Genomic DNA, 25,920 nt, shown 5'->3' on the forward strand with positions numbered 1-25,920 from the left:
CAGGGAGGGGAACTCTGTCTAGCCTGGGTCACACCTGCCCCTTTTGCAGAGACAGTGAAGAGGAGAGAACTGGGATAGGACAAGGTGGGGCAAGATGGGGTACCAGAGTTATGTGGGTTGGGGAGGGGCATGCCTGGGAGGCAGAGACTTTACAGACAGAAAAGTAGCAAGTGCCGTCTACCAGACAGGACAGCATGTATCACTGCCTGAACTGTCACTAAGAGAGCCAGGATGTATTTAGAGAATTCCTCATCTTATCCTGCCTGATGAGTCTTGCTATTTCCAGAGCCTCGACTTCAGTGTGGATGAGAAGGTGAACCTTTTGGAACTGACCTGGGCCCTTGAGAACGAGCTCATGATGGTTCATGGTGCCACTCAGCAGGCGGCCTTGGCCTGCTACCGCCAGGAGCTGAGCTTCTGCCAGTAAGATCTCCAGTATGGTTGGGGTGGACATGGGGAGTTGGCTGGGTTTGCCTGGAAAAGAGTCCAAGAAAATGGGGCTCTGCCCTCATCCACCCCAGATGGCCAGTGTCAGGAATGGGTTTCTGCACCACCTTTCTCACTGGCTTTCCTTTAGCTGGAGCTTGCAGTGGGGTAGGGAAAGAGAGCTGAGCAATTGAGAGCAGGACGAGGGCTCTCTGTGCCTCGAGTTCCGTCTGTGTGTGTGTGGTTTGAGGGGGGCCTGAGGACCTAGTAAACTATTCAGTGACTGCTGCATGGACTTCTGTGGTCTGGCCTTCCCTTCCATCTGGTGAGAAGCTTAAAAATCTATGTCAAGGAGCTCCCTTAGCCCTTTTTAGCAAGGTTCCAAAAAAGAAGTATTTGAACTGCACATCCTGCTATTGCCTGAGCTTGAAGCACAGAGGCGGAAACCCTCCAGTCTGGGGTGCGCTTCCAAGAACAGCCAGAGAGAGGGCTCCTGGGCTCTGGTCGCTGGCTAGAGAGGAAAAAGAAGTATTCTTCAAATGCGGTCACTAAGTGCATTTGAAGTGACAGTTTGGCCAAGAGTACATTCCACTTTAATTGGGTTCAGTTTTGGTTTAGCTGAGTATTCAAGCCATCTGTCTGCTTGGCAGATTGGCACAAAAAATTGTTTTTGTATTTTTATTGATGTTCCAGAGCTGCAGAAAAGGTTTGCGGAAATCACAGTTTCCATCCTCAAGACTGCATTTCATTAGGTGTTGACAGATGACCTTTCAGACCTCAGCTAGCTCTCTGCAAATAGGACCAGAGAAAAACTGTGCCTTGGGAGGGCGGAGAGGGGAAACTTTGGTGCTCCTTCAGTGAGAGAAATGGTCACCAAAATAGAGTGCCAGCGGTGATCTGCAAGCCTGTAGGAGTGCCTAGGGTGACTGGACAGAGCCAGTGCCAAACACAGAGATGGCCTGCTGCTCTGAGTGATTCATCTTGCATTCACTCAGATGTCAGGCTGGAGGTATCAGGGCTGTGACCAGGCAGGATATGGGATGACCAGCCTTCTCCCCTTACATGTCCAGTCCCAGACTAGGTACTCGGGACCCCTGGGGCCCAAGTCCTAGCTGGAGACTAGAGGGTGAACAAATATATTCTCCCCTATTCTGAGGCCATCTGGATGTGTGGCACACTGTAAGCATCTAGGCTTGACTTCCGTGGTTCAGACCTAAAAACTTCCCTTGGTAAGTCATTTAACCTCTCTCTCAGCATATACATCTGTAAAATGGCACAGTAATTGTAGAAACTGCCTTAAAAGGTGGTTGGTGGTAGCGTGAGGATAGAGCACAGCGCTGGCTCATACCCTAAACCCAGGAATGCTGGCCCTTTTTTTCATTCGTGCAGACACAGGGCTCACTGGACCCAGAGCATATGCTCCATCAATCCTGTCTCCTTCCTGTGGCAGAGGGCAAGTGGAGCAGATGGCGAGGGAGCGAGACAAGGCAAGAAAGGATCTAGAGAAAGCTGAGAAGAGGAACCTGGAGTTTGTGAAAGAGATGGATGACTGCCACTTGGCCTTGGAGCAGCTCACAGAGAAGAAGATAAAGTAGGTCCTGTTTGTGGTGCCTGAGTCCAGAGCTGTGGCTCCTCAACACCAGGGCAACGATCCCCCAGCCATGGCTGAGAGCGGGTAATGGACGTGGGGCTTCCACCAGCTGAGGCCATGCTCATGAACACGGCAGAACAGAGACGCTCCTATTTCACCTGAGCCAGTAGAAGTCCAGAAGATGCACTTTTGGGAATGCCCTTCCTTGAAAGAAGAAGTGGGGTGGTGCATTTAATAAGTGGTCTTGCCCTTTATGACGGGGCTTGTGGTTCAGTGGCATCTAGCTGTGCATGCCTGTGGGCTGCCGGGAAAATTCCTCTCTGCTGCCCTCACTTTCTTCTGCTTCATTTATGGTGTCTGTCCTACTCCAGCTGAGTGTTCTGTGTGTGCCTGTGATCAGTGAGACAGATGGACATTTTGGGGGAGGTCTCGTGAATGGCTTTGGAGCCTGTTGGCTCAGTGGGAAGGAGCCTGACGTGGTAGAAGGAGTCCAGAGCCTGAAACCTGACTGCTGAGATTGCACTGCACAGATGCCTGGAAAGCAGTCTGCACCACCTTTCAGGCTGATGGCTGGACAGACCAGAAGGAAGGATTTCTTACTTTTTTCTATGGACACAAAACCATCTCTTTGGTTTGTTGACTAAAACGCGAGAAGATCTAGCCCTTGAGGATTTCCCAGGCTGAACCAGGCCGAGAGAGTTCTTTTCACCCCACTGTGGGGAATAGTCTGTGCTAAGCTCCCTTGACTTAACTCAGTGGTTGTTCAGCTTCTCCAAGCTTTTATCACCTAGAGGTGTCCTCTCATGGATAGCAAAGAGTATGTGCTATGAAAAGACCAGCTCTTGGCCCTGCTCCCGGTGACGTACAGAGGGGCCGCTGGCCTCCCCGCCTCCTTCTCCCTCACCTTTGGGGGAAAAATCAGCCTGAGGTGGGCACTGAGGAGCTAGCAAGATGCATTTTAGAATTCTGGGTCTGTTGGGCCCTTGCTGTGACCCTAGGTGGACAGAGCCCCTCAGATTCTTCACCTGTAAAGTGAGAGCGATGGGACACTCAGTTTATTAGAGCACTCAGCACAGAGCCCTTTGTGTCTCTTGATGTAGATAGATTCTGCAAGCAAATGTCTGAGAGTATGTGGGGTGAGTTTGGATCTTGCCCCATGGGTAATGGGGCATCATCAGTAGGTTTCTAGAAATAGCTTTTATGGATGCATTAGGTTTGTCTTATTACAGAAGTAATCAATGATACGTGTTCTTATAGAAAAATAAAAGCGAAAGCAGAAATTTCACTTCCCAGAGATTATCTTAACACTTTTTATGTCCTTCCCTTCTTTTTTCCATGTACAGAATTATTAACAAAATGGTACTATATTATATATGATTTTCTGGTGGCTGCAGAGCACCTCATTATGTGGGTCTGCCATGTTTTATTTGACCATTTTCCTTTGGCTGGATATTTCAAAAGTTTTTAAAGACTGGAGTGATATGATCAAATACGTGTTTTTAAAACTACCCCAAAGGTTTGTGGAGTATTACATTTGCCATATTTATCTTACTCTTTTTGCTTTGGTAACAGCTGCCCTTCTTCTATCTCTTTCCTTCTGGGTGTTTCTTCCTTAAAGTTCTGAGATGAGATTAAAAGTCCAGCCTGTCAGCCAGAGGAAGAGCCCCAATGTTTTCTTATACTTGATGATTAACATGGCCAAACCCTCTGCTGAAGTAAGATTTGGTTTGAAAAATCTGTTTCAGTGATAAAACTAAGATTTAGCACTGTTTTTCCTGTTGATGGAAATGGTTATTGCAAAAGATTAATGCAGATCTGATGGAGAAAGTGCCTCCTACCTTTTCTTTTCCTCTGATTCCTTTGCGATTTCACTGACTACAGGTTTTACTGTCAGTGTTCTGCATGAGAGAGGCTTGATTTACTGTGTATTTGGCTGAGGTGTGGAAGGATGTTGAAAGGCAAAGGGGTGGCAAAGAGACCTGCCCACAGATATCATTCTCCAGCTCGCCCCAGAAGGTCCAGGGACCCACTGACTCCCCTTGTCTGCATGGGGAAACCTGCACGAGCCCTGAGGGGTGGCGTCCACCATCAGGCCCCAGGGGGAGGACTTAAGGGAGGGCCTCTGACCAGCACATGTAGTCTAGCTGAGGAACAGTGATCCCATCCGTCAAGCAGGAACAGTTGAGTCCAAGTTCTCTCTGCAGGGGGCTTCCAAGGAAGGAGGAGGTCTTGTTGGCCAGGAAGATGTTCCCTGAGAGGCAGGGCCTGGTGGGCCTGGGTAGCCCCATTGGGAGTCTGACGTAACATATGCTATTGTATGCCTTACAGACACCTGGAACAGGGGTACAGAGAAAGGCTGTGTCTCCTGCGGTCCGAGGTAGAGATGGAGCGTGAGCTATTCTGGGAACAGGCCTGCAGGCAGAGGGCTGCACTGGAGAAGGACCTGGAGCACCTGCAGGCAGAGGATGCCAGCCTTCGAGAGAAGCTAACCCTGGCCCTGAAGGTATGTACTGGAGGAGGAAGTGATGGATGGGGGGAGGTGGTGATGATAAGTGATGATGTAGTGGCTATCTAGGGCATCCAACTGAAAAGAAAGAAACGAGGTTGCCTAAGGGTACCTCCTCCCACACACCACATTTTCCTAGTGAAGGATTCAGTACCTCCCAGCAGCCTTAAGCAGTTTGCATCTCTGTGGTAGGGAAACCCCTGGGATTTCAAACTAAGGAACATTTGCTTTAGCCATAGAGAGCACATTTCTCAGCCAGAGCAGAAAGGGGCCTAGCTTCTGCCGGAGAGGCATTGCCTCTGCCTCCTCTGGTTGTGTGGCAGTAGGACAGGTGGGGAACCCGCAGAGCTCTCCCTCTCTGTGCTGGGTCTGTGGACCAAAGTTTGGGAGGGTCAGCAGCTAGCTCTGCTGTTCCCCTTGGAGACCAGAACATCTGTGGGGTCAGCAAACCTAAAGCCCCTCTGCTGGCCCTGGTTGCAGCCTGGAGCAGATATGGTTTCTGGGCTTTGGCGAGTGTCCCTTGACCCACACCCACCCTGCATTTTGGTCCACTGAGGTGTACCCTGGCCCCTCTTGTGCTCCTGCCTTCCTCTTCTCTTAACTCAGAGCCTGTGGATTCTTTCCATACCTGCCTGCCCACCTCAGTCTCTGTCTCTCAGAGGAGAAGCCAGGCCCCCCAGGAGCCCCTGATAGCAGTGTGCACAGGGCCTGTCTGCCCTGACTGCCTGGGCTCTCCACTGCATTGTTGTCCTCACCACTCTTCTCGCTCATTTTCCATGTCTGAAGACGCTGCCTTCCTCCCCGGTGGACATCTGATCTGTACTGATTCAGTTTCAAATCCCTCATTGAGAAAATGGCTCAGAAGGACTTGCAGCCAGCCTTTTCGTATGATACTCATGATCTTCTGAGCACTTGGAAGTGGGAGAAGCAGAAGCAATGGTGAAAGCAAAGAGCATTAATGAGGGCTCTGTGGGGTCTGTCCCTGGTGGCTCTGGGTCAGTCCCCAACACAGGCTTCTCTGCACGATGCCAAGGTAGTGAGTGCCAGACACCATGAGATTTCTTCCCTGATTATGAGTGTTACTGGGAATAAGCCTCTCACTCAGGAGACAGACCTGCCAACAATTTCCTCCTCCACTCACCCCCAAAGCCTGGCAAACCGCTGGCCTGTGTCTTGTAGGAAAACAGTCGATTGCAGAAGGAGATTATTGAAGTTGTGGAAAAGCTTTCGGAATCAGAGAAGCTGGTCCTGAAACTGCAGAATGATCTGGAGTTTGTGTTGAAGGACAAGGCAAGTCCTTTTACTTATTCTTAGTCTTCAGAGAGGAGTCTGTGGTGCTGGGTAAAAAGTTTTGGGGTCTTGAAAAGAATACCTAGGCAGCTGAATTTTTTTTCCTACTAAACTGAGAATGGAGAAAAAAGTAGTGAGGCCACTTACCCTGTTTTCCTTCCTTTTGGGCCAGTGCAGTGGTGCCTGTATGCCCCCTCGATGACTTGTATGTTGGCCTTTTAATGACAAGAGTAGGGCTAGGCGGTGCCATCAACCCCAGGGATAGGTTCTCAGTGGTGAGGAGCACAGAGAAGAGGTTAGAATTTGGTGCTCACCATGATCCCCCTCCCCCGGCCCTGCCCATCACCTCGGGAGTTGCTATTCTGGAGCAGGGTCCAAGCAGAGGGTGTCCCAGGGGGCCAGGGCAAGCACGTCCTACTGCCCTGAGACCTTTTAAACCAGAGAAGGGGAGGGGAGAAGGAAGAAGGACAGGAGGTGCTGAGCCTAGTGGGAGGAACATGATGTGACAGCATACACTCTGCCTGGCTTGAGGTCTTGTCTATAATTTTCCTTTGCGTGTCTGACTTTCAGCTGGAGCCACAGAGCATAGAACTCCTGGCCCAGGAGGAGCGATTCATGGAGGTCCTGAAGGAGTATGAGCTCAAGTGCAGGGTATGTGCCCCACCCAGCTACTGTATCAGGCTGTCACTTTTGTCTTCGGTGCATGGGGTCCTCATATACTCCTGCCCTGCACCCCCCAGCCTACCCTGCGGCAGGGGCAATTCTTTCTAAGAGCTTGACCCTCCAGTGACCTCCCATGCCAGTAGGCTGTGGTACCCTCTCCCAGCCACTCCTGCCAAGAATGGGGTGCTGGAGTACCCCAATTTTAGCAGGAGAATGATAAGGACATTTCTTAATGACCCTGCAGGTTGTCAGGGTCTGTCTGGCACAGACCTGGGTGGTATGCGGACTTCATCCCTCTCCTGCCCAGTAGTGGCCTGCAATTCCTGGTAGGCCACATTCCTGGCCTCCACATGAAGAGTGGTCTGGATGTACTGGCAGGAGCATCCTTCTCCTAGAGCAGGTAGAGCCTATGATCTCAGCCTGCACTCTGCCAATGGGGTCCTCCAAACCTTATGTTCTGCTAGGAGGTGAGACTGGACTTGCCTGCTCAGCAACTGTGCTTGGCCCCACTTGGGCTGCCCAAAGTCACTAGACCGTGGCGCCAGTTCTGATGGCCCCTCTGTGTTTCCAGGCCCCATATAGGGTTTCATCATGTTTTCTATTGTTGAGTGTTTAGATTTCCTGGGCCAGACCTACCAGTGTCAGTCCATTCAATTGGAATGCCACAGTGCAGAGCAGGGTGTAGGTGGTCAACAAGGTTGATGTTGCTGATCACAGTACACTCAAAATGATCAAAACCTCAACAGATAAGACATTCTTGTTAGATATTAAGGGTTTATTATCAATTCACTTCTTAATGCGTTCCTTCCAATTAAAGTTAGAACTTTCGTTCCTGCTGCATACTGCTTTGGCAACACCAGAAGATAAAGGTGAGCCTAGGCTGTTCTGGAGTGTGACATCACCACCTGCTTCCTTCCCTGTGCTCTCTCCTCCACTCCAAAGCCTGTATCCTGAAGTGCCCTTTTAAAAATCTGGTGTGTGGTCAGCTGTGTCACCTTCCTCCTGAACCCACTTGGTGTGTGTGGACGGGTAGGGGGCTGTCGTGCAGGTGGGTCGTGCCGCACAGAGTTTTGCTGGGATTGTAGTTCCATGCCGTGTTCCTCCCCACTTTAAGCTTGTTGGGAAGACTAGAACCTATAACTAACCATCAATTAATTTGTTACTTTAGTGCACTAGATTTTTCAAACAAGTATAAACCTCTTCTTTCTTTAACATGACTCTGTTACTTAAATTAACTGCTACTCATTTTCTTTTGGTTCTTGAAATTTTATTTTTTGAAACAGCAGAAATATTTTTACATTTTAGTGCGAATCTCTTTAGAAATTTGTCTTCAAAATTGTGGGCTATTTTTGGCTATTTCAAACTGACATTTAGAGCATTAAAAAAACCCTTTTTATTTGGAAATAATTTCTATTACATAAAATTACAAAATTAAAAATAGTGCAAGGAACACCTGGATCTCCTTTGCCCAGATTCACCTATTGTTTATATTTCACTCTGTTTGCTCTGTCATTGCGTGCTTGCTCACTGTGTATGCATGCTTGTGTCTGGATGTGACTGTGTATACACAGTTATTTTCTGAATGACTGAGAGTAAGTTACATGTATCATAGCCCTCTGCCCCTAAACAGGTCAGTGTGAATTTCCTAAGAACAGGCTTAATCGTACAACCTCATAGTGATGTGTAGATGCACCAGAGTTGATTGTTAAATATTCAGGAATTTTCCTAGCTTCTTATTAAACCTTTGATAGCTTTGAAATTGGCTATGGTGAGAGTTATTTACACCACAGAAATATGCAAAAGCTATAAACATGGGCTTTTCTTCCTGGAGAGCCAGCTTCCCAACACTGTGCTGAATGAGAATATTCTAGTAACTGTAGCATAGTTACTAACATCATGATTTCTATGATTTCCATTGTATTTTGGTTTTGCTAGTTAACCTAACAATGTCCTTTGGAACATTTCCCCTCTGATGCAGGGTCCAGTATCAGATATTGCCTTTAGTTTTCGTGTCTGTTTAATGTCCTTTAATCTGAAACATTCTTTTAGTCCATTCTGGCTGCTGTAACAAAAATACCATTAGACTGCAGGGCTTATAAACAACAGAAATTTAGTTCTCACAGTTTGAGGGTCTGGGAAGTCCAGACCCTCTCCTGCTCTCGTGTGCGCACTCTTGCATTCCCTTCCCCGCTCCCCCGCCCCCCGTCTCTCTTTCTCTCTCTCTCTCTTTCTCTCTCTCTCTCCCCCTCCCTCCCTCCCTCTCTGTCTCTGTCTCTCTCTGTCTCTCTCTGTCTCTCTCTGTCTCTCCGTCTCTCTGTCTCTCTGTCTCTCTGTCTGTCTTCCTAGTTGCACATGCCTGCCTGTCTCCTGTCTTCTCAATGTTCTCACATGGCAGAAGGGGCGAAGGAGCTCTCTGGGGTCTCTTTTATAAGAGTACTAATGCCCTTCATGAATATTCCTTCCTCATGACCTAATCACCTCCCGAAGGTCCCATATCCAGATACCATCATATAGGATGTTAGGATTTAACATATGAATTTGGGGGAACACATTCAGTCTATAACACATTCCAACAGCCATTCTTTGTCTTTGACATGGATGGTTTTGAAGACCCCCCCTTCTTTTTTTTAATAGAATCTTTCTCATTTTGTGTTTTTCTAACATCTACTTTGGATTAAATGAGGTTATACATTCTCAGCTGGACAGCATAGGCGATGTTTAATTTTGGTCACCTGGTCAAGGCATTGCCTCATTTCTCCACTGTATAATTTTTCCCTCCATATAACTAGTAAGCAGTCAGTGGGGAGACACTTTAAGACCATGCAGATATCCTGTTATTCTTCTTAACTTGCCCTGGATTTAGTATCCATTGATAATTCTTGTTCACTTCCATTTTTACTGTAATGGTTGCAAAATGATGGTTTTCCAACTCCAGCACCCATTTCACATTTATCAGTTGGCCCTTGGAATTCTACTGTAACCAAGAGAAATCTGATCATCTCTCCATCCGTCCGTCCATCCATCCATCCATCCATCCATCCATCCATCCATCCATCCATTCATTATTGGCATGGACTCAGTAATTCCCATTTTTCCCAGTAGTTTGTAATTTATTACCATGTCTAATTTTTTTGATGTTCGAATTGTGTAAGATTTGGCCAGTGGGAGTGTCTTCCAGCAGGTAGCCATGTTCTTGTGACATGTCACCATCATGTTTTGTTGATTAGTTCTGTACTTTCTAGATGCTCCAGATTCATTTTACTTTACCTGCACTTGCCCTGGAATCAGTCATTTTTCTAAGGAGGCCTGGTTCCTTACATGAGGGAATGGTCTTAAAGACCAAGATCTGGATGCTTGGTGTGCTAGAGGTATCTCTGCCTCTTGACTGAGGGCAGTTTTTACAGTCAGTCTCCAGAGTAGAGATAACTTTGACCCTTCCCTGACGTATATCACCCAGCCTTTTCAAAGTCACTTCTTGACATTTCCCTGTACTTTGTGACCAGGATATTTATTAGCAAGGAAACCATGCCTTCCCTTGTTGCCAAATTCCCTTCCTATTCAACTATAATTTTAGCTTTTTGTTCTTTCTTTCAACTGTCAGCCTCAGTTTTCGTGGCTGCTTTTGGTAAAAGGGAATGTGAAACAGCAATCAGATCCTACTTAGAGATTCTCTGCAATTTCATGTTTTCACTGTTACCTTAGGTGGACACTGTAATGAATTAACATGCCCTTGGTCAGAAGCCCCAAATGCATATTTTCCCATTCCACATTTTCACACTGTTATAGACTGAATATTTGTGTTCCCTCGAAATCATATGTTGAGACCTATTTGCCCACCGTGATGATATTAGGAGGTGAGGCCTTTGCAAGGCAATTAAGTCATGAGGGTGAGCCCAGTGAAGGGGATTAGTACTTCATAAAAGAGACCCAGAGAGCTCTCTCATCTCTTTCTTCACCTGAGGACATGGGAAAAGAGGGCTATCTATGAACCAGGAAGCTCTCACCAGACGCTAAATCTGCTGACACCTTGATCATGAACTTCTAGCCTCCAAAACCATGAGAACTAAATTTCTGTTGTTTATCAAATTCCAGTCTGTGATATTTTTGTTATAGCAACCCAAATGGACTGAGACACACACTAACCCGAAACAGACATCTGCACCATTGCTTATCTGTGGGTAGGTCTTCAGTACCCTCTTAGGTGTAGCTTACTGAGCCCCACTTGTTACCCCAGCCAACCTGCTGGCACCACTGTCCTCTCAGGTGGTTCCCAGTGCTGCTGCTGAAATCACACCTTCCCCATGCTTTCCTTCATGAGCTTGCTTCTCCCCTCTACTGAGAAGAGAAGAAAAGCTTCTGTATGTCCAGAGTGCTCAGACCCTCTGTGCTGCAGTGTATGGGCAGCAGGCCTGTTGCCTTTCCTGGATGGTACAGTAGCACCCTATAATCGCCTCGGCATCCACAGGCACCCCAAATAAACATGCATGCCATGTGAACACGGAGAGGCCTCCTGGCTCCCCGGCCCCACCAGTCATCCCTGAGTAGACAGGCTGGGCCCATGGCTGGTACCCAGGATGGCTCACATCACACTGGTCAGTTATAATTGGCCATGCCCCTTCATGTGTCCTGACAGCAGAGAAATCTATGCTCACCATGGCACCTAAAAGAACCTGTTTTCTGTCACTCCTGAATTTTCAGGGCTTGTATATGCTTTCAGAATAACCACTTGGGGTAGCAGAAAGAACCGCAAAGACAGCAGGGCATTGGATAGAAATGATTCTCTAGACCAACACTATCCAGTAAAAATGCGAGTTGCACATGTAATTTTAAGTTTTCCACTAGACACTTTACAAATGTAAAAAACATACGTGACATTAACTTTAATATATTTTATTTAATCCAACATCACAATGTTATCATTTTAGCATATAATCGATATAAACAAATTTTTAATAAGATATTTTACATCCCTTTTTTGGAATCGGGTCTTTGAATTCCAGTGTAGATTTTATGCTACAGGACACTTCAATTCGGATTGACTACAGCTAGAGGTCCAGTAGCCCATGTGGTAAGTGCTGCCAGCCTGGATGTCGCAGGTCTAGAAAAACAGTGACTGCAGGCCAAGTCAAGAACTATGGGTGCATGCTCCACTCTGGGACTTGCCCTTCCTTCTGGGATGGAGCTGCTCCCTCCATGGGGGAAACTACTAGCATATTTACCCAAGAGTTTCTTAATGAGGTACAATGACTCTGCATAACTCTGTTGCATCCAAGATCTGCAGAGCCTGTCCCTTCTCCCACATAGCCTAGAACCGCCAGGGAGAGGCTCCTCCTCCAGGGGGAGATGTGGTGACAGGCCAGGCACTAGCCTCCAGAATGTTTTTGGGAAGATTAGGTTTATTTAATGAGAACTGCCTGGAGAGAAAATTCAAATAGGATTAGAAATCAGAGCAGGAAAATCGAGCTCTGTGAGTGTGCTGTGTCTGGGACCTAAAGTCCTCTGTGTGGCCTTGGCTGGTTTGGGCTTGCCCCAGGGTGAGTGTCCCAAAAGAAAAAGACAGTAGAACCTGTGCCTTTGGAAGGTATGGCGTCACTTCTGCTGTCTTCCAGCTCGGGTAGCCACCAGTCTGCCCGCAGTCATGAGTGGACATGGCAACGTGCACAGATGTGGTGCAGGCTGTGGATCATCTGGGAAAGTTGTCTATAAACTCTACCCTTTCTAGCCCTTTAAAAATCAGATGACTGAGTGTGCTTGCTAAGATATATTTCATTCAAATCTGGTCAAAATTACACTTATTGTAATAGAGACCCTTCCTCTTATATTTCCATGCCCCTACAAGTACCTTTCTTTTCCTGATGTGCTTACCCAACCACCTTCCTTTCTGTTTGACGTGACCATCTCTGCTTTGTGGCTTTTGATCTGAGGCACGTGGTATCCTCTTTGGTAGTCAGTAGCTGCAGAACCCTTTGCAAATTCAGCAGCAGCTAAGAACTCCAGAACATGTTCCAGGTCACGTCCTAGGGTGTCGCCTTGCACCCACGTTGTAGCATTACTGTGGTTTTAAACAGAGCACCTGCAGCTTCAGGTGTTGACAGTACTCTATATTTTCTACATTTCTTCCACTCAACTTTTTTTTTTTTTTCCTGAGCCCCTTCAGTATATCCAGTGATAGAGAGTGGAGCCAGGCATAAGAAAGTCAAGAGATGACCCCTGCTTTTGTTTCACTTACCATGTAGTTAGGAACATAGGATGCAGCTTAAGTATTTATTCTGCAGCAAGCTTAGCTCCTGCTCCCTGGGTAGCCCAGTTTCCACACCAGTGGCTCCTCAGGCTGAGTGGCCACAGCAGCTGGAGGAGGTGTCTGGCTGTGCCCCACAGGACCTGCAGGACCGCAGTGATGAGTTACAGGCTGCGCTGGAGAGCCTGCAGGCACAATTGCCCCAGAGTTGGCGTAGCCAGACCAATGCACAGCCAAATGGACAGCTGTTCCCTAGACATGGTCGAGCAGGTAAGAGTCCAGTCCCGGGAAGTGGTGGTGGTGTGCACCTCCTGGGGGCGGTGGGGGCTGGTGGCAATGAGCATCTGCATACTCTGCAGCACAGGCTTCTTTCGGTCTAGGGAGTGCAGCAGCAGGCGGGCCAGCTTCACAGCACCTCAGGGCCTAGCCCAGCCTCCAAGTGGTCACAAGCCCCTCAAACTGCCACATGCAGGAGAAGGGCCTGCAACCCACGGCCAGAAGTTGACACAAAACCCAGAGCCCAGAGAGAGGTTGAGGAGGGTAAGGGTTTTACCATTTGGGTAGAAATGGTAAAGGTGAGGATGACCTTGCCATGACTGCAGGGTAGATGCATTCAAATGACCCTCCTGTGTGGGATGGGGATCCAGGGGGTCCAGGTGAGTGGTCAGCATGGGCCAGACACACAGACAGCATCTAGAGAAGGGAAGAGGAGGGAGGCTGGGGGTGAGCAGGGGCTGGTCTCAGGTCTGTGACTGCTTTTACAAAGAGAAGGAAGGCAGCACTCAATTGTCTAAATGGGTCAGGGACTCCCTGGTATTCACAGAGGCCAGGTGTGGACCAAGGCAGACCAGGGGTGGTGTTTACTGCCTGAGTGATGTGGATGGTATCACCCTCATGCTCTGAGGTGAGGCCGTGATACCAGAAGGTGCACCTGCCCACTCGAAGTAGAGCTGCATGCTGAAGATAGGACTTGAGAAAGACCAGGGCTTCCTGCTTCCTAATCCAGCCCACAGATTAGGGTCAAGCTCCAGGCTCTGAGAGGCCCTGAGGCCCTGTGTTTACGTGTTCTTGGCTCTTTATAGAGACTAGAGCAGGGATTCATATGCCATAGCTGTTTTTGAGGTTTCTGTGGTCCTTTTGGAGGACATTGTGGTTTGGGCTGGTTAATACCCTTCCTGGCAGTTGTACAGGGCAGGTGCTATGTGGATTCACATGATGCACATGGCTTCATGCCTGCCATCGCCAGTGGAGGACATGGGGACCATGGGACTGCCACAGCAGCCTGACTGCCTCCATCGATCACACATCACAATGGCCACACGCCCTCAGAGAACATCTTGCTCTCATTTGTAACCCTGAGATCACTTGAGGTTTCCCATGTTTCTTGGGAAAAGCTTATTTAATAAAACAGAAAAAAGTGTACTTAAGAGAGCCAATGTGGGGACCTCCACAGGAACCATGTGGGTTTTTTGTGCATTTGAGTCCACCTTCCTTGGTCCCTGAGGGAACCCTCTCACCTGGGTTCTGTCATGGAATCTCATGGCTCCTGAGAAAAACAGCCCTGATTTCCGTCAGCTGAGAGTTGTTGGGGTATGGCTGGCGTGTCAGATGTTACCAGATACCCGGATAAGTTGTAATGAGTGGACAGGTAGGCATCATGGGTGGCCACAGGGAAGGGGATGCTTGTTACCTTCTTTGTCCCTGGAAGGTCTTAGGCTGTAGTACCAGAAGCAGCCCCATGCTTTATGTTATCACTGATAAAACTAAAGCTATCTCCCAGCTAGGGCCTTTTCTCTTCTCCTTCACCCCTCCATTGGCCCCCTCAGAGGAAGAGGGTTCTGTCTGCTGCTGGAGGGAATGATCACGATGGGGGAGTTACTGTGGAGGGGGCCATGTGGATTGTGGCAGCCAGCCTGTCAGTGCATCCAGCTGGAGCCATTTCTGATGGGTGCCAGTTTACCTGGGCCCATTGGCCAGACCCGTATGGTAGCTTCTGGTTGTCAAGGCAATAGGATGCCTTTTTTCCTTAGATGCTTATCCTGAGTTCTCTCGGCCCCAATGTCCCTGAGTCTGTCACTTTTATTCATGGAAAATAATTTGGGAACTGGAAGATGGTAAGATTTAGGGGCTGTGTATTTTCCTCTCACTTTCGCGGCCCCTGAATCAGCACAGATGAAATCCTAGCAGTGGCCAAAACCCACATTCTGAGTCAACCCTTTGACATGCCCCTAACGTGTACAGTGTTGGTTACACCTGACATCCCATGAGGGCTGGTGGAGCTTGTGGGCCCACAGGGCCCTCATCTAAATGAGCTGCCCAGATATCTGATACTGTTAGTGAAGAGAATCTTCTGGAACAAAATGTGGCTTCTCGTGATCTCTCAGAATCTTCACTCCACAAGAACTTCACTCCATGCCTGACTTATTTATTGAAATATCACATTATTTGTATGATGTACATGCCTCATCATAAAACACTGTCTGTCACAAGGATTTGTCTGTGCTACCAGTCACACTTTTTTCTGTCTTCCCAGTTCCTCTGTGTACCTGGGTCAGACAACACAATTTAGGGCATAATAACTGTACCACGTACAGCATCTTTTAGGGAATTAAAGTGCCTGGCAGATCTTGCATTGAACCTCCTGGTTATATCTTGGGGTAATCTGTGTTCTGGCAAAGACTTGAAATACTGATTCAAGAATGGGGTATAACAGACTATGGAAACTTTCAAGGGCCGCGCCTTCCTGCCAACACCAAGTTCTCTCAGAAGGTGCCTGTGGAAGGTTGTGCATTGTTGTGGTGGTTGAGGAAAGCTGGGATGAATAATCAGTGCCATCCAAATGTCATATGGGAGGGTTGGAAACAGACTCCATGGTGTCCTTGGCAGGACATAAGCAAAAATGTTCTCATTTGCAGGCATCATCTCTTTTGTGGGTGATTCCACTCCAGTGAGTATAGAAACGGAGATAATGATGGAGCAGGTGAAGGAACATTACCAAGATCTCAAGATCCAGCTGGAGACCAAGGTTAGGGGGAATGAGGGAGGCTGCAGGGAGATTCGGGTGCTTCCTGCTGCATGCCAGAAAGCTTCACTCACACTGTGCTGATGGTTCTGTATGCACATGTCTGCCCGCAGATCCCCTACTCTGTAGTAAGCCCGCTCAGAGGAAGAAAGTTTGTAAGGAAAGGAAAATAAAATTGACATTCAACCTCGAGCCCTCTTTTGAGGAAGGTGGGACATAAGGAATAACTAATAATGAGAGAGAATAGGGTTGTTTGTCTGGAGTGTCACAGGGTTACTGCTGAGGCCAGACCTCTCTGCTTGTTCTGCCATTGGGGAATCATAGCTCCCAGCTTTGTTCAAAGATGAAATGGCTCCGGGCGTTGCCCTTGCTGGGGTACTCCATGGCTTCGTGGCCAGGAGCTCCCTGGCCAAATCTGTCTTCTCAGTTGAATGTGTCTCCTGCTCTGATATTGGATTGTGGTCGGTTTTGTTAAAGGACAGTGACCATGACTTGTTATCAGGGACCAGATGTCTCAGTCTGAATAGCAGCGAGTCAGGGCCACCTCTGTCTTACAGTCATCCCCTTGGGTTCCCTGGATGCACTAGCTGGAAGCTTCTGCAGTAACCTTGCCCCTGTGGCTAGATAGTATTCATTCACACCAGGGCCGCCAGAGTGTTCAGAGCTTCCCCGCTGGGCTTTTCAAGGCTTGTCACACAGCCTTTCTTTGCTGCTTGGCCAGGCAAGTAGCCCAGCTGGTCCCCAGCCTCTCTTCCCCACCTAAGGGAGCTGTCTCAGAGGGCTGATGGAAGGTTATGGGGATAACTAAAGCCTGCAGCCACCTGGGCACTTGGGGAGCCTTGAATATCATGGGCATGGCTGTCCCCTGCACCTCATTAGGTCTGACCCACCCACTCTTTGGCTATCCCACCTGGCAGTGTCATACTTCTTTGTTGTAGTGTCAGTAAGTCATTTTGAGAACCTCCTTATTGACATCGCTCATATTTCTCTTCTCAGGTAAATTACTATGAAAGGGAAATTGAGGTGATAAAAAGGGACTTTGCAAAGGAGAAAAAGGAAATGGAGCAGGCTTTCAGGCTTGAGTTCAGTGTGCTGGAGGATCAGAAAGCCGACCTGGAGTCACTCCATGTGAAATCTCAGGAGGTCATTAAAGGCCTGCAAGACCAGCTCCAGAGTGCAGCCCATGGTCCTGAGCTGGAGAGGAAGTTCGACCTGGAGAGGGTAGAGATGGAGCAGCGCTACACACAGGCACTATCTGGCCTGGCCCAGCAGCTGGCCCAGGAGAAGGACCAGCTGGAGGAGGAGCTGCACCAGAGGCATCGGCACGAGCTACAGCAGATCAGGTCCAGTGCCACTTCCTTTCAGGATTTCGTGTCTCTGGTTTCTTGCCAGGAACCAAAATTTAAAGTTGGTTTAGGCAAACTGTTCAGAGTGGTTTTCTTAAAGCACATGGGTGAGCACTGAAAGAATAGGCCATCGTAAAAGGATTTTTACTTTAAATTTAAAACATATATTAACTAGAGCTTAGGAATGAACCAATGTACTTTATAGAATTTTAACTCTCTGTTTTCACCTTCTGCCTCAGACTTTCTGGTAGCAAAGGACAATATGTTCTTCATCATTTAATAACTTGTTCTAATTTTCTGGGATGTGGTGTTATAGCACATGGGGAAATAGATAAAAGATTTAAAAGCCCTAACACATTGGGAAGGACCATTAATTGGGGTTGGTGAGATTCTTTAAAAGGCTTAAATGTATGAACAAGGGAATGAAAAGGTTTATTTGGTCTTTCGTGTCCTATAGTATCATGGTTACATGAGAAATACCCCCATGCCTATTCCTTTTCGAATAGATATGACTTAGTAATGTAACTAGTTATGGCAGGGGCAGTGCTGGTCAGCTAGCCCCTTCCTGTACCACGTAGAATCTTGAATTCTCCCCATCTAAGGAGAGGATGGTCACACCCCATACGTGTTGGCCCAGGACTGAGCTGACAGTTCACAGGTAAGGGGCCCACTGCACACCTGCAATCTTCACAGAGGGCCTCTGTGTGGACTTGGTCAGATTCTGATGTTGTTACTGAGTAGATATGGCCCCAATCACTACACTAAAAGCAGGATGTCAAGTGACCTTCCTGTGGAGGTCATGCCCTCTGACTTGAGTGAGGTGGGCGCTCCCTTTCCTTGTCATGAGGATTGGGGGTGATCTGAATCCAGGGAGGTGCTGAGAAAGAATAAGATGTCCCAGTCTGCGCCTTTGCTCCTTCCTCCCTGTGTTCCAAATGACATCCTCTGGGGAGTGCAGGAACTGACTGACATTTACCTGGAGATAAGTCATTTTTAAGTCATGTGCTTCTCCTGAGCTTTGTTATTTTCTCTGAACCCAAGAAATCTGTGATAAGGGACTGGACCAAAGCTCCCTCTAGATTCAGCAGAGGGACAGGTACAAGGTGGCCCCCTCCTGCCTGTCCCTAGCTTCTCGGGCCCTGGAAGCCTTGGCCTTTGTTGAGAGGATATTCTCCCACTGCTCATAGTCCCCTTTTAGCTTGAAGGTAGAGCCCCATCTGGCTCAGGCTATCTCTGGACAGGAGCAGAGAACATACCGTCCCAGGCTCAGTGCCCTCATGCAGCCCTTACCTCAACTGTGACTCCATTCTCCCAGGGCTTCCAAGGCCCCAGTTCCACCAACTTACAGGGTTTTCAAGGGCAGTTTTGATTATGGGGGAATTTCACTCATCTTACTAAAACACTAGGCCAGTGCTATCCTTAGAACTTTCTGTGATGAGAGGCATCCCTGTGTCTGCTGTGTCCATTATGGCAGCCACCAGCCACATTTGGCTAGTGCAACTAAGGTGCTGAGTTTTAATTCTGTTTGCTTTTAATCAGCTAATATTTAACAGTTACATGTGTGTGTGGCTTCCACGTTGGCTTCTGTATATGGAAGCCAATCTCACTGAGGGCCAGTCCTCCAGTGGCCTCTTTAAGGAAGGTCCTAGGGCATGGGTGGAAGCGCAGGAGCCATGGGAGTGAGAGAGGAAAAAGCAGAGGAGGTCCATGGTTAGAATAAGAAAAGCCCATGTGGCTTTTCTAAGGTCTCGGGCTTAGAGCTGCAGCCTGCAGTGCCTGTGACTCATTCTGTTTCTGTAGGAAAAAGGTGGAAGTTGAGTTGAACCAAAAGCTCTCGTGGATGAAAGCCCAGCAGGCCACCTGCTATAAGAACTTATCACTACAGTATCAGCAGGAGAAGAAAGAGTTGCTGCAGAAACATCTGCTGCAAGTGAGAGAGATGACAGAGTAGCTCGACCTGGAGAAGAAACAAAGGGAAGAGAGGGAAAAGAAGATCCTCGCATGCTGTGAACAGCCACAACTCGAGCACAGGAATTGATGAGTGAAGAGCAGGCATAGCTTTGCAGGTCCTTTGCCCTTGAGAAGGAGAAGTTAGTTAGAGCTCACCTATAGGAAGCAGGTGGAAAGCCTTGCCTGGGAAGCAGAGATGCTGTGACCCTCTTGAAGGATGGGCCAGCAGTGGCAGGTGGTGAGCAGGACAGTACAGGTGGCCCCATACCTCTCAATGCAGGCATGAGGGAGCAGTCTTGCCATGTAGATGCCAAGCAGAGCCCAACCCCTGCCCTGGCAGCCAGAGTGCCTTCGAAGAGCCTCGGCCACAGCCTTGGTGAGATCAGTCGGGATGTTCTCGACCCCAAGAAGGTGGGTTTTGTTCCTACAGGAAGGTGGTTAAAGGTGCATCCATGTGGAGTGGTTGGGGGAGCAGTCCGGGAGAACCTGCTGCCTTACGCTGGTGGCCGAGCTGGCCCAAGCCACCCAGAAGCCCAGCAGCTGCTCTTGGGAACTGAAGGAGATGCCTCGAACACTCAGCCCCAGAGGGTGGTCTGGGGGAAGACTGAGAGGCAGCAGGCTATTCTTGAGGAGCAAGCTGGGAACCCAAGCGGGTAGCTGGTCCCTGAGGCAAGCCTTGGGGCAGGCCTCAGAGGAACAAGCCCAGTGTAGCAAGAGCACCCTGGAGTGGGGGCTACAGCATAGCAGGAATGAGGCTAGAAGGGGCACCCTGAGCTCTCACCACAGGCTCACTGGCCCCCAGGCGGCTTTGCAGAAACAGCTTAAGACCCTGGAGGAGGCAGAGGCTAAAACTCCCGTGGGGAAAAAGAAGAATGATGTGAAAATCAGACTTCTGCAGCTGGAAAATGTTTGGGCTCTTGAGAAAGAAGCAAATTCAAGGGAGAACAACATGTTTGGTGTCTCCTCATTCTTAGAATGCCAGGCTACACTCTCTAACTTCTCTTACTAATGACTCTACGCATGTACTTTTCTAGCCAACCAGCTCGCAGCTGCTAACAGGGTTGGTTATGTAACCCTCGTGCCTGTTCAGGGTTCGTAACCAAACCCCAACCTCAGGCATCCCACGGGTCACCAAATGTCCAGGGAGTGGACAGAGGGAGCAGAGATGGCCTTTCTGGGCAGCTCAGTTGGCTCTAGTGTCCCCTGCCATTGTCCTTAGGAAGCTCTTGTTGGTCTTACAGGACAAAAACAGACTGCTTGGAGCCCCACTTCCATCCTCGGACATCTGAGTCCTCTTCCTGCTGACGCTGAGCAGGACCCATCAGTGCATATGCCAGTCACTGTCCTTGAACTGCAAGTCCCTGTGCTGTTGGAACAGCAACAGAGGAGGCTCTCCATTCAAGTAAAGGGCCCCTCTGCTACTGTGTTCGAGGCTGCCTGATACCACCTAGGGGGCTCAGGGCTGGGCATGAGTGCCCCAGTGGGCTCTAGATGCTGCTACAGCTGATGCCTTCAGGGGCAGCCTCAAGGCAAGGAGGTAGCCTAGAGATGTTGATCTGTTGGCAAGGTGCAGAGAGTGCCTAGATGTGCCGCCAGGCTGGCACTTGCTCTGTTTCAGAAGCCTGGAATTCTAGAAGGGCTTTTCCAGATGCTGCAGAGCATGGCTTCAGGTGCTCCTGTCCTGGCTCTTCGGGAGATAGGGCTACCTTGGAAGATGTTATGGTCACTTGCATACCAGGCATGGCCGTGTGACATGGTCAGTGCTCTGAGTGCAGTGTCATTGGTTTCATTAACTCCCATACAGCACACCCGTGAAGTGCCTGCCTCATATGGAGTTGGAAGCTCCATGAGATATTGTGTCACTTGTCCAAGCAGGTGATGCTGGTTTACAGCAGACCTGAGTCTGTCCTGGAGTGTGATCACAGGCATGTAGTGAGACCTACATTTCAGCTCAGGCACCGGTTCCTGCACCATGCACAAGTTACTTCACTGAAAAAAAATAGAAAATCATGTAGGAAAATCATGTAGGAAAATCATGATAAAGCAAAAGGACTAAATGTCAATGCACTACCCAGCTTAAGAAAGAAAAGAGCATGGCTAGAAGCCCCAGGGCATGTCCTCAAGCTTCCTTGCTCCTCCAGGAGGTCACCCACGAAAGGGCTGTTGATTGCCATCTGGGCATTGCTTCATGCTCCTGTGTCGTATACAGGTGTCCCTGAATGACATAGATCCTTGTTTTTGGTGGCCTGACTTCTAAATCTCATCGTCCACGAAGTGGAGATGGTGCTGTGCCTCAAAAGGGGCGTGGAGCACAAGATGAATGTATGAACATGCACCAACAATCATGGCTGTTCCATAGCAAGCCCTCCACAAATGGAGCCTGGTCTGGTTTCAGGCCCAGCGTGAGCATTTTGGGGATGTGCTCCATGTGTGAGTCCACAGCTGCACTCATGCATGGAAGCAGCCAGTGCCTAGAATCACACTCTGCTGTTCCTTTCAGATACTTCCCCATGGACAGATGTATATGTCCAGACTTGTGCTGTTCAGATTCTCCAGCCCCGTCCCGAGTGGTCTGTCACTCACTGACCTGAGTCCTGGAAGGCTGCCCTTGTCCTGACATGCTGCACTCCCCAGGCTGTTTGCCCCACAACTACAGTCACAGTTCAAGTTTCAGCAGGGTCTTCACTTATTTGATAGTGTTTATTGGGCACCTTCTATGTGCTAGCACAGCTAGGGATTACAGCTGGGAGCAAAACAGATGTTTGGAACTTTCATTCCCAGAGGGGAGCACCATGGTTTTTGCATGTCCCAGTGTTAGGAATCAATGTGCTATCTCATTTTGAGGATGAGGAAACAAAGGCCATGCTACTCAAACCATGTACTTTTTTTAGGGTCACATGCATGTGTGGTGAAAGCCTACAGGAATGTATAGAAATGAGAATCCAGTTCACACAAAACCTGCAGCCTGAAGGAGCAGACGCCCCTGAGTCCACCAGCATCCCTCACCCCCAGGCTGGGCCCCCAGCCCCAGCCCCTGTTCTGTGAAGGCAGGTCTTCTGTCCCTAGCACCAGTCAGTGGGCCCTTGGCCACAACTCCAGTGTTCTTGGTCTTATAGCCACTTCTAAATAAACAAATGGGACCATCTCCCCAAACTACAGCAGCCATAGGAACCCAGGCTAGGTGAAGGTCAGAATTCCAGGATCTTGAAGGCCATGGTGAGGATATTGACCTTTATCATAAGAGAAAGCAAAGTCCAGAGAGTGAAATGACCACATTTGGGTTGCAAAAGAATTTCTGTCAGCAGGGATGGCTTGAACAGCCATATGGCCTATCTACGGTCACCTCTGCTCACTCTTGCTCTACACACAAACCCTTTTAATTTTTTTTCGTAATCATTTGAGACCCCTGCCCTCACCTACCCACCCTGCCCACCACACACACCTGCCTTGAATTAATTTGTTTTCCATCCTGGAGCCAGAGTGACAGTTTCAAAACACAGACCTCATTTGTTTTATGCCCCTACTTGAAACCCTTTGCTGCTTTTAAAATTTCAATGACTTCTATTTCTTTATTTTTCTCTTGAGTTCCTCATGAGATAAAGTTATACTTATGCTTATGAAAGAGGTGCTTATACTTGATATTGTAAGGATAATACATAAAATAAACATGAGATCATGTGACTGAGTATTTTTAAATTGAAAAAAATATGAGGGAATGCCAGATAGAGACCTATTAGGGGGAATAAATGTCAGTCAGACCAATATGTATTAAGAATACTCTAAAAAAAAAAAGAATACTCTAAGCAGCAAGTATAGATAGGTTTTAGCTGAGTCATCTGTGATATTTATTGGTAAATTGCTCATATGCCATACATCAATGATGTTGCTGAAGCAGAGACTCTAAGGGTCCTCAGAAGACAAAAGTAGCTCCAGGCAGACTTGGTTCATGTAGTAGCTGTTCATACTTAATTTTTTCTCTTGAAGAATCCACCTGATATCAGATTTCTCTCCATAAATCGTTGTGGCCATCTTCCTAGGTTTCTCCTCCCAGTACTGTGACCTCAGAGTATAGGATGGGGGGTAGAGGGCTCTCCTTAAATATGAAAATGTGCCGCGTGTTTGAGTCTTCTGATTCCTTGTACTGTTAGCTCCATGCTGGAGTTCATTAGTGGAAGATGAATATCTTTTGCAGTAACCTGAGGACTCAAACCCAATATTGTGCATCAGTACCAACCACAGACACACATTGCAGTTAGGATATAAGATGCAGGAACAGTTTTGCTATAAACACAAAGTAAATAGAACCAAGGTGCTGAATACCTTAGTGAGTTGTTAATTGTGTAACCATTTTAGAAGCTAAGAAAGCTTTCTTTTCTGTAGCTTATTTCTAGGGAGGTGCAAACCATAGCATGTTAACACTGGTTAGAGGAAAAGGAAAAATGTGCCATCTAAGAAAGGCGAAGTATAGACGTCAGGATCACCATGCCTTCCAACTACAAGATCAGACTCAGGTGGACTGTATATGGTGGCCAGTGCCTGGAGTTCCCACTCTTTCTTTTTTCAATTTTCATGCAGAATTGAGTTGGATAGGCTTTCTGAAGAAAACATGTTGTTGAAAAATGAGCTGGGAAGGATTCAGCAAGAACTCGAATCTACAGAAAGGACAAATGATGCACAGAGGTAAGGGCCCTTGTCTCAGTGGTTCCACTTGGAACTTCCAGCCTATGAAATGTTTTGTTCTTTGTAGAATGAGCTTAGATGGTATTGCTGTAGAAAGTGATACTTGTTCACAGATCAAACCATAAGTGGAAAACCATAAGTAGTGGGCGAGCTGTACTGACCTCTGACTAGCCTGGACAGGCATATTCCCATCCAAATGTTGGCAGCCATCTTCATTTCTGAGTGCTTGGTCTCAGAAGTATGCAATAGAGAATGCGTGCATGCTGCAGCACAGGCCTACTTATCTCTGAAGTCGATGTACATGCAGTTCTCACCCCTATAGAAATATTCCACACCATGCTAAGGGATGGGGAAAGCTTCAAGCATTTGTGTAGGAGTAAGAGATGGTCCTGAGGCCTTTCTAGGCAAATAGAATCTGTTCGTTCATGTCCTGATAGTAGTTTCAGCTGTGCTTTTCTCAATGTTCATTTCTGGTGTATCAGTTTTAGTGAGTCAGAGTCAGGGGTGAGGGGTGGGGATGGGGACGGGGTGCAGAGAACTGAGCACTGAGGCAGGAGAGACTGTTGGGGGTGGGGGGTGGACACAAAATCTGTCAGTGGATTTCTGCTCTCACTACCGCAGCCTTATCTTATCCAAGGATAGTTGGCTGACTTTTTTTTTTTCCACCTCTGAAATTGAAGATGAGCTCAACTCTTAAAAATGCTAATTTGATAGAATTGCCATGATGATTAAAATATGAAATCTAACTTGTAGTCAATAAGTGATTGCTATTACATTATAGCAATTCTGAAATCTAAGTTTTTTTCACTCTAGAAACCATTTTTTCCTTAAATTTTGCTGCCAGCACCCCTTAGCAATAGGCTTCAGCAGATGTAAGGCTGTTTTGGTCTTTATTTATGCTGCTGAGAGTGAAGTCACATGTTGTGCTAATTAATGTGTACAATTGAGTAAAGTCACGGAGGGTGTTTGTTCTATATTATTGGCAGTGTCCTCTGGTTCTGAGGATTGGGATTTGGATTGGATTAGCAGCAGCAGCAGCAGCAGCAGCATAGAACAGTAACAGAGCTGTGGCTGTAGGGTACCAGGAGCAGATGTAAGAGTGTTATATAGCTACATATCCAAGCTACTGAGGTAACAATGCGCCATGACCAGGAAAAACGAAACTGTCTGCTCAGCGATATTGTTAATTTTGTTTCTTCAACAGAAAGGAAATTGAGGTTTTAAAGAGAGACAAAGAAAAGGCCTGCTCTGAAGTGGAAGAGCTCAACAAACAGGTCAAGTATTGATACCTCCTTTTTTTCCCTCATGATTTTGAAATAATTTCGAACTTAAAAAAAGTAGAGAACTTTTTTCTGAAAGATTTGGGAGTGAGTTGCTGACTTGTCAAACCCCTCCCCCCTCAAAATCAGGAAATGAATATGGATGCGGAAGCCTTAAGTCTCCTACCCTTTGCCAGCTGTCCCACTCATTCAGAATCATGCATAGCATTTAGTCTCCTTCAGTCAGTCTGTCCTTGGTTTTTAGGACCTTGGTACTTTCAGAGATAACAAGTGATTATTTTTTAAAAAGTTCCTCAGTTTAGTTTGTTTGATGTTTCCTTGTGATTAGGTTTAGCTTATATATCTTTGGCAGAGATGTTCCAAAAATAATACTATGTTCTCATTTCATCCTGTGAGGTTTACAGTGACTTGTCCCATTCCTAGTGATTCCTGGTTAGGTAGTGTTGGCAAGGCTATTCCACAGTAATGTTACTTTTCCCTTTGTAATTAATGAGTATTTTATGGGTAGATACTTTGATATTATGTAAATATTCTGTTTTTCATCAAACTCTCACCCACTTAGTTTAGCATACTTTGTTTCTTGGTAGAGTCAATTATTACCATGATAGTGGCCAGTTGGTGACTAATCCTACCATTCCTTTGATATTTATTAATTAGTATTCCAGTATAAGGAAGAGCTTTTTCTTTTCTCCATTTATTTATTCATTTATTTCATTATATTACTATCATAGGCTCGTTTTATTCAATGGGTTATTAACATGTTACCCTCAGTTACTGATTGCTTGTAGATGGCTGTCTTCTCCCTGTGTCTTCATATGGTCTTCCCTGGTTCGTATCTGTGTCCTAATCTCTTCTCGTTAGGACACCATCATATTGGATTAGGGCCTACTCACATAACCCCATTTTACCTTAATCACCTCTTTAAAGA

General features: G+C 47.4%; 1 protein-coding gene across 6 annotated transcripts in view; it reads left to right on the forward strand.

Annotated features, from left to right (window-relative positions):
• Positions 1 to 25,920, forward strand: part of NINL (ninein like) — a 142,855-nt gene that overhangs the window by 104,421 nt on the left and 12,514 nt on the right. For 5 of the 6 annotated variants that reach the window (XR_002776781.1, XM_011377987.2, XM_011377986.2 and 2 more), the window contains 10 exons: positions 287 to 423; positions 1,877 to 2,017; positions 4,346 to 4,520; positions 5,703 to 5,813; positions 6,384 to 6,464; positions 12,855 to 12,984; positions 15,630 to 15,739; positions 16,733 to 17,079; positions 23,608 to 23,712; positions 24,917 to 24,986. Coding sequence is in view for 5 of the 6 variants with exons in the window: in XM_011377987.2 (XP_011376289.1) it covers positions 287 to 423; positions 1,877 to 2,017; positions 4,346 to 4,520; positions 5,703 to 5,813; positions 6,384 to 6,464; positions 12,855 to 12,984; positions 15,630 to 15,739; positions 16,733 to 17,079; positions 23,608 to 23,712; positions 24,917 to 24,986 (1,407 nt within the window). In the remaining variant the exon portion in view is untranslated. The other variant, XM_023522014.1, reaches the window with a different exon arrangement.

The sequence above is a fragment of the Pteropus vampyrus genome, unplaced genomic scaffold, assembly GCF_000151845.1.
Source record: "Pteropus vampyrus isolate Shadow unplaced genomic scaffold, Pvam_2.0 Scaffold327, whole genome shotgun sequence".
NCBI lineage: Eukaryota > Metazoa > Chordata > Mammalia > Chiroptera > Pteropodidae > Pteropus > Pteropus vampyrus.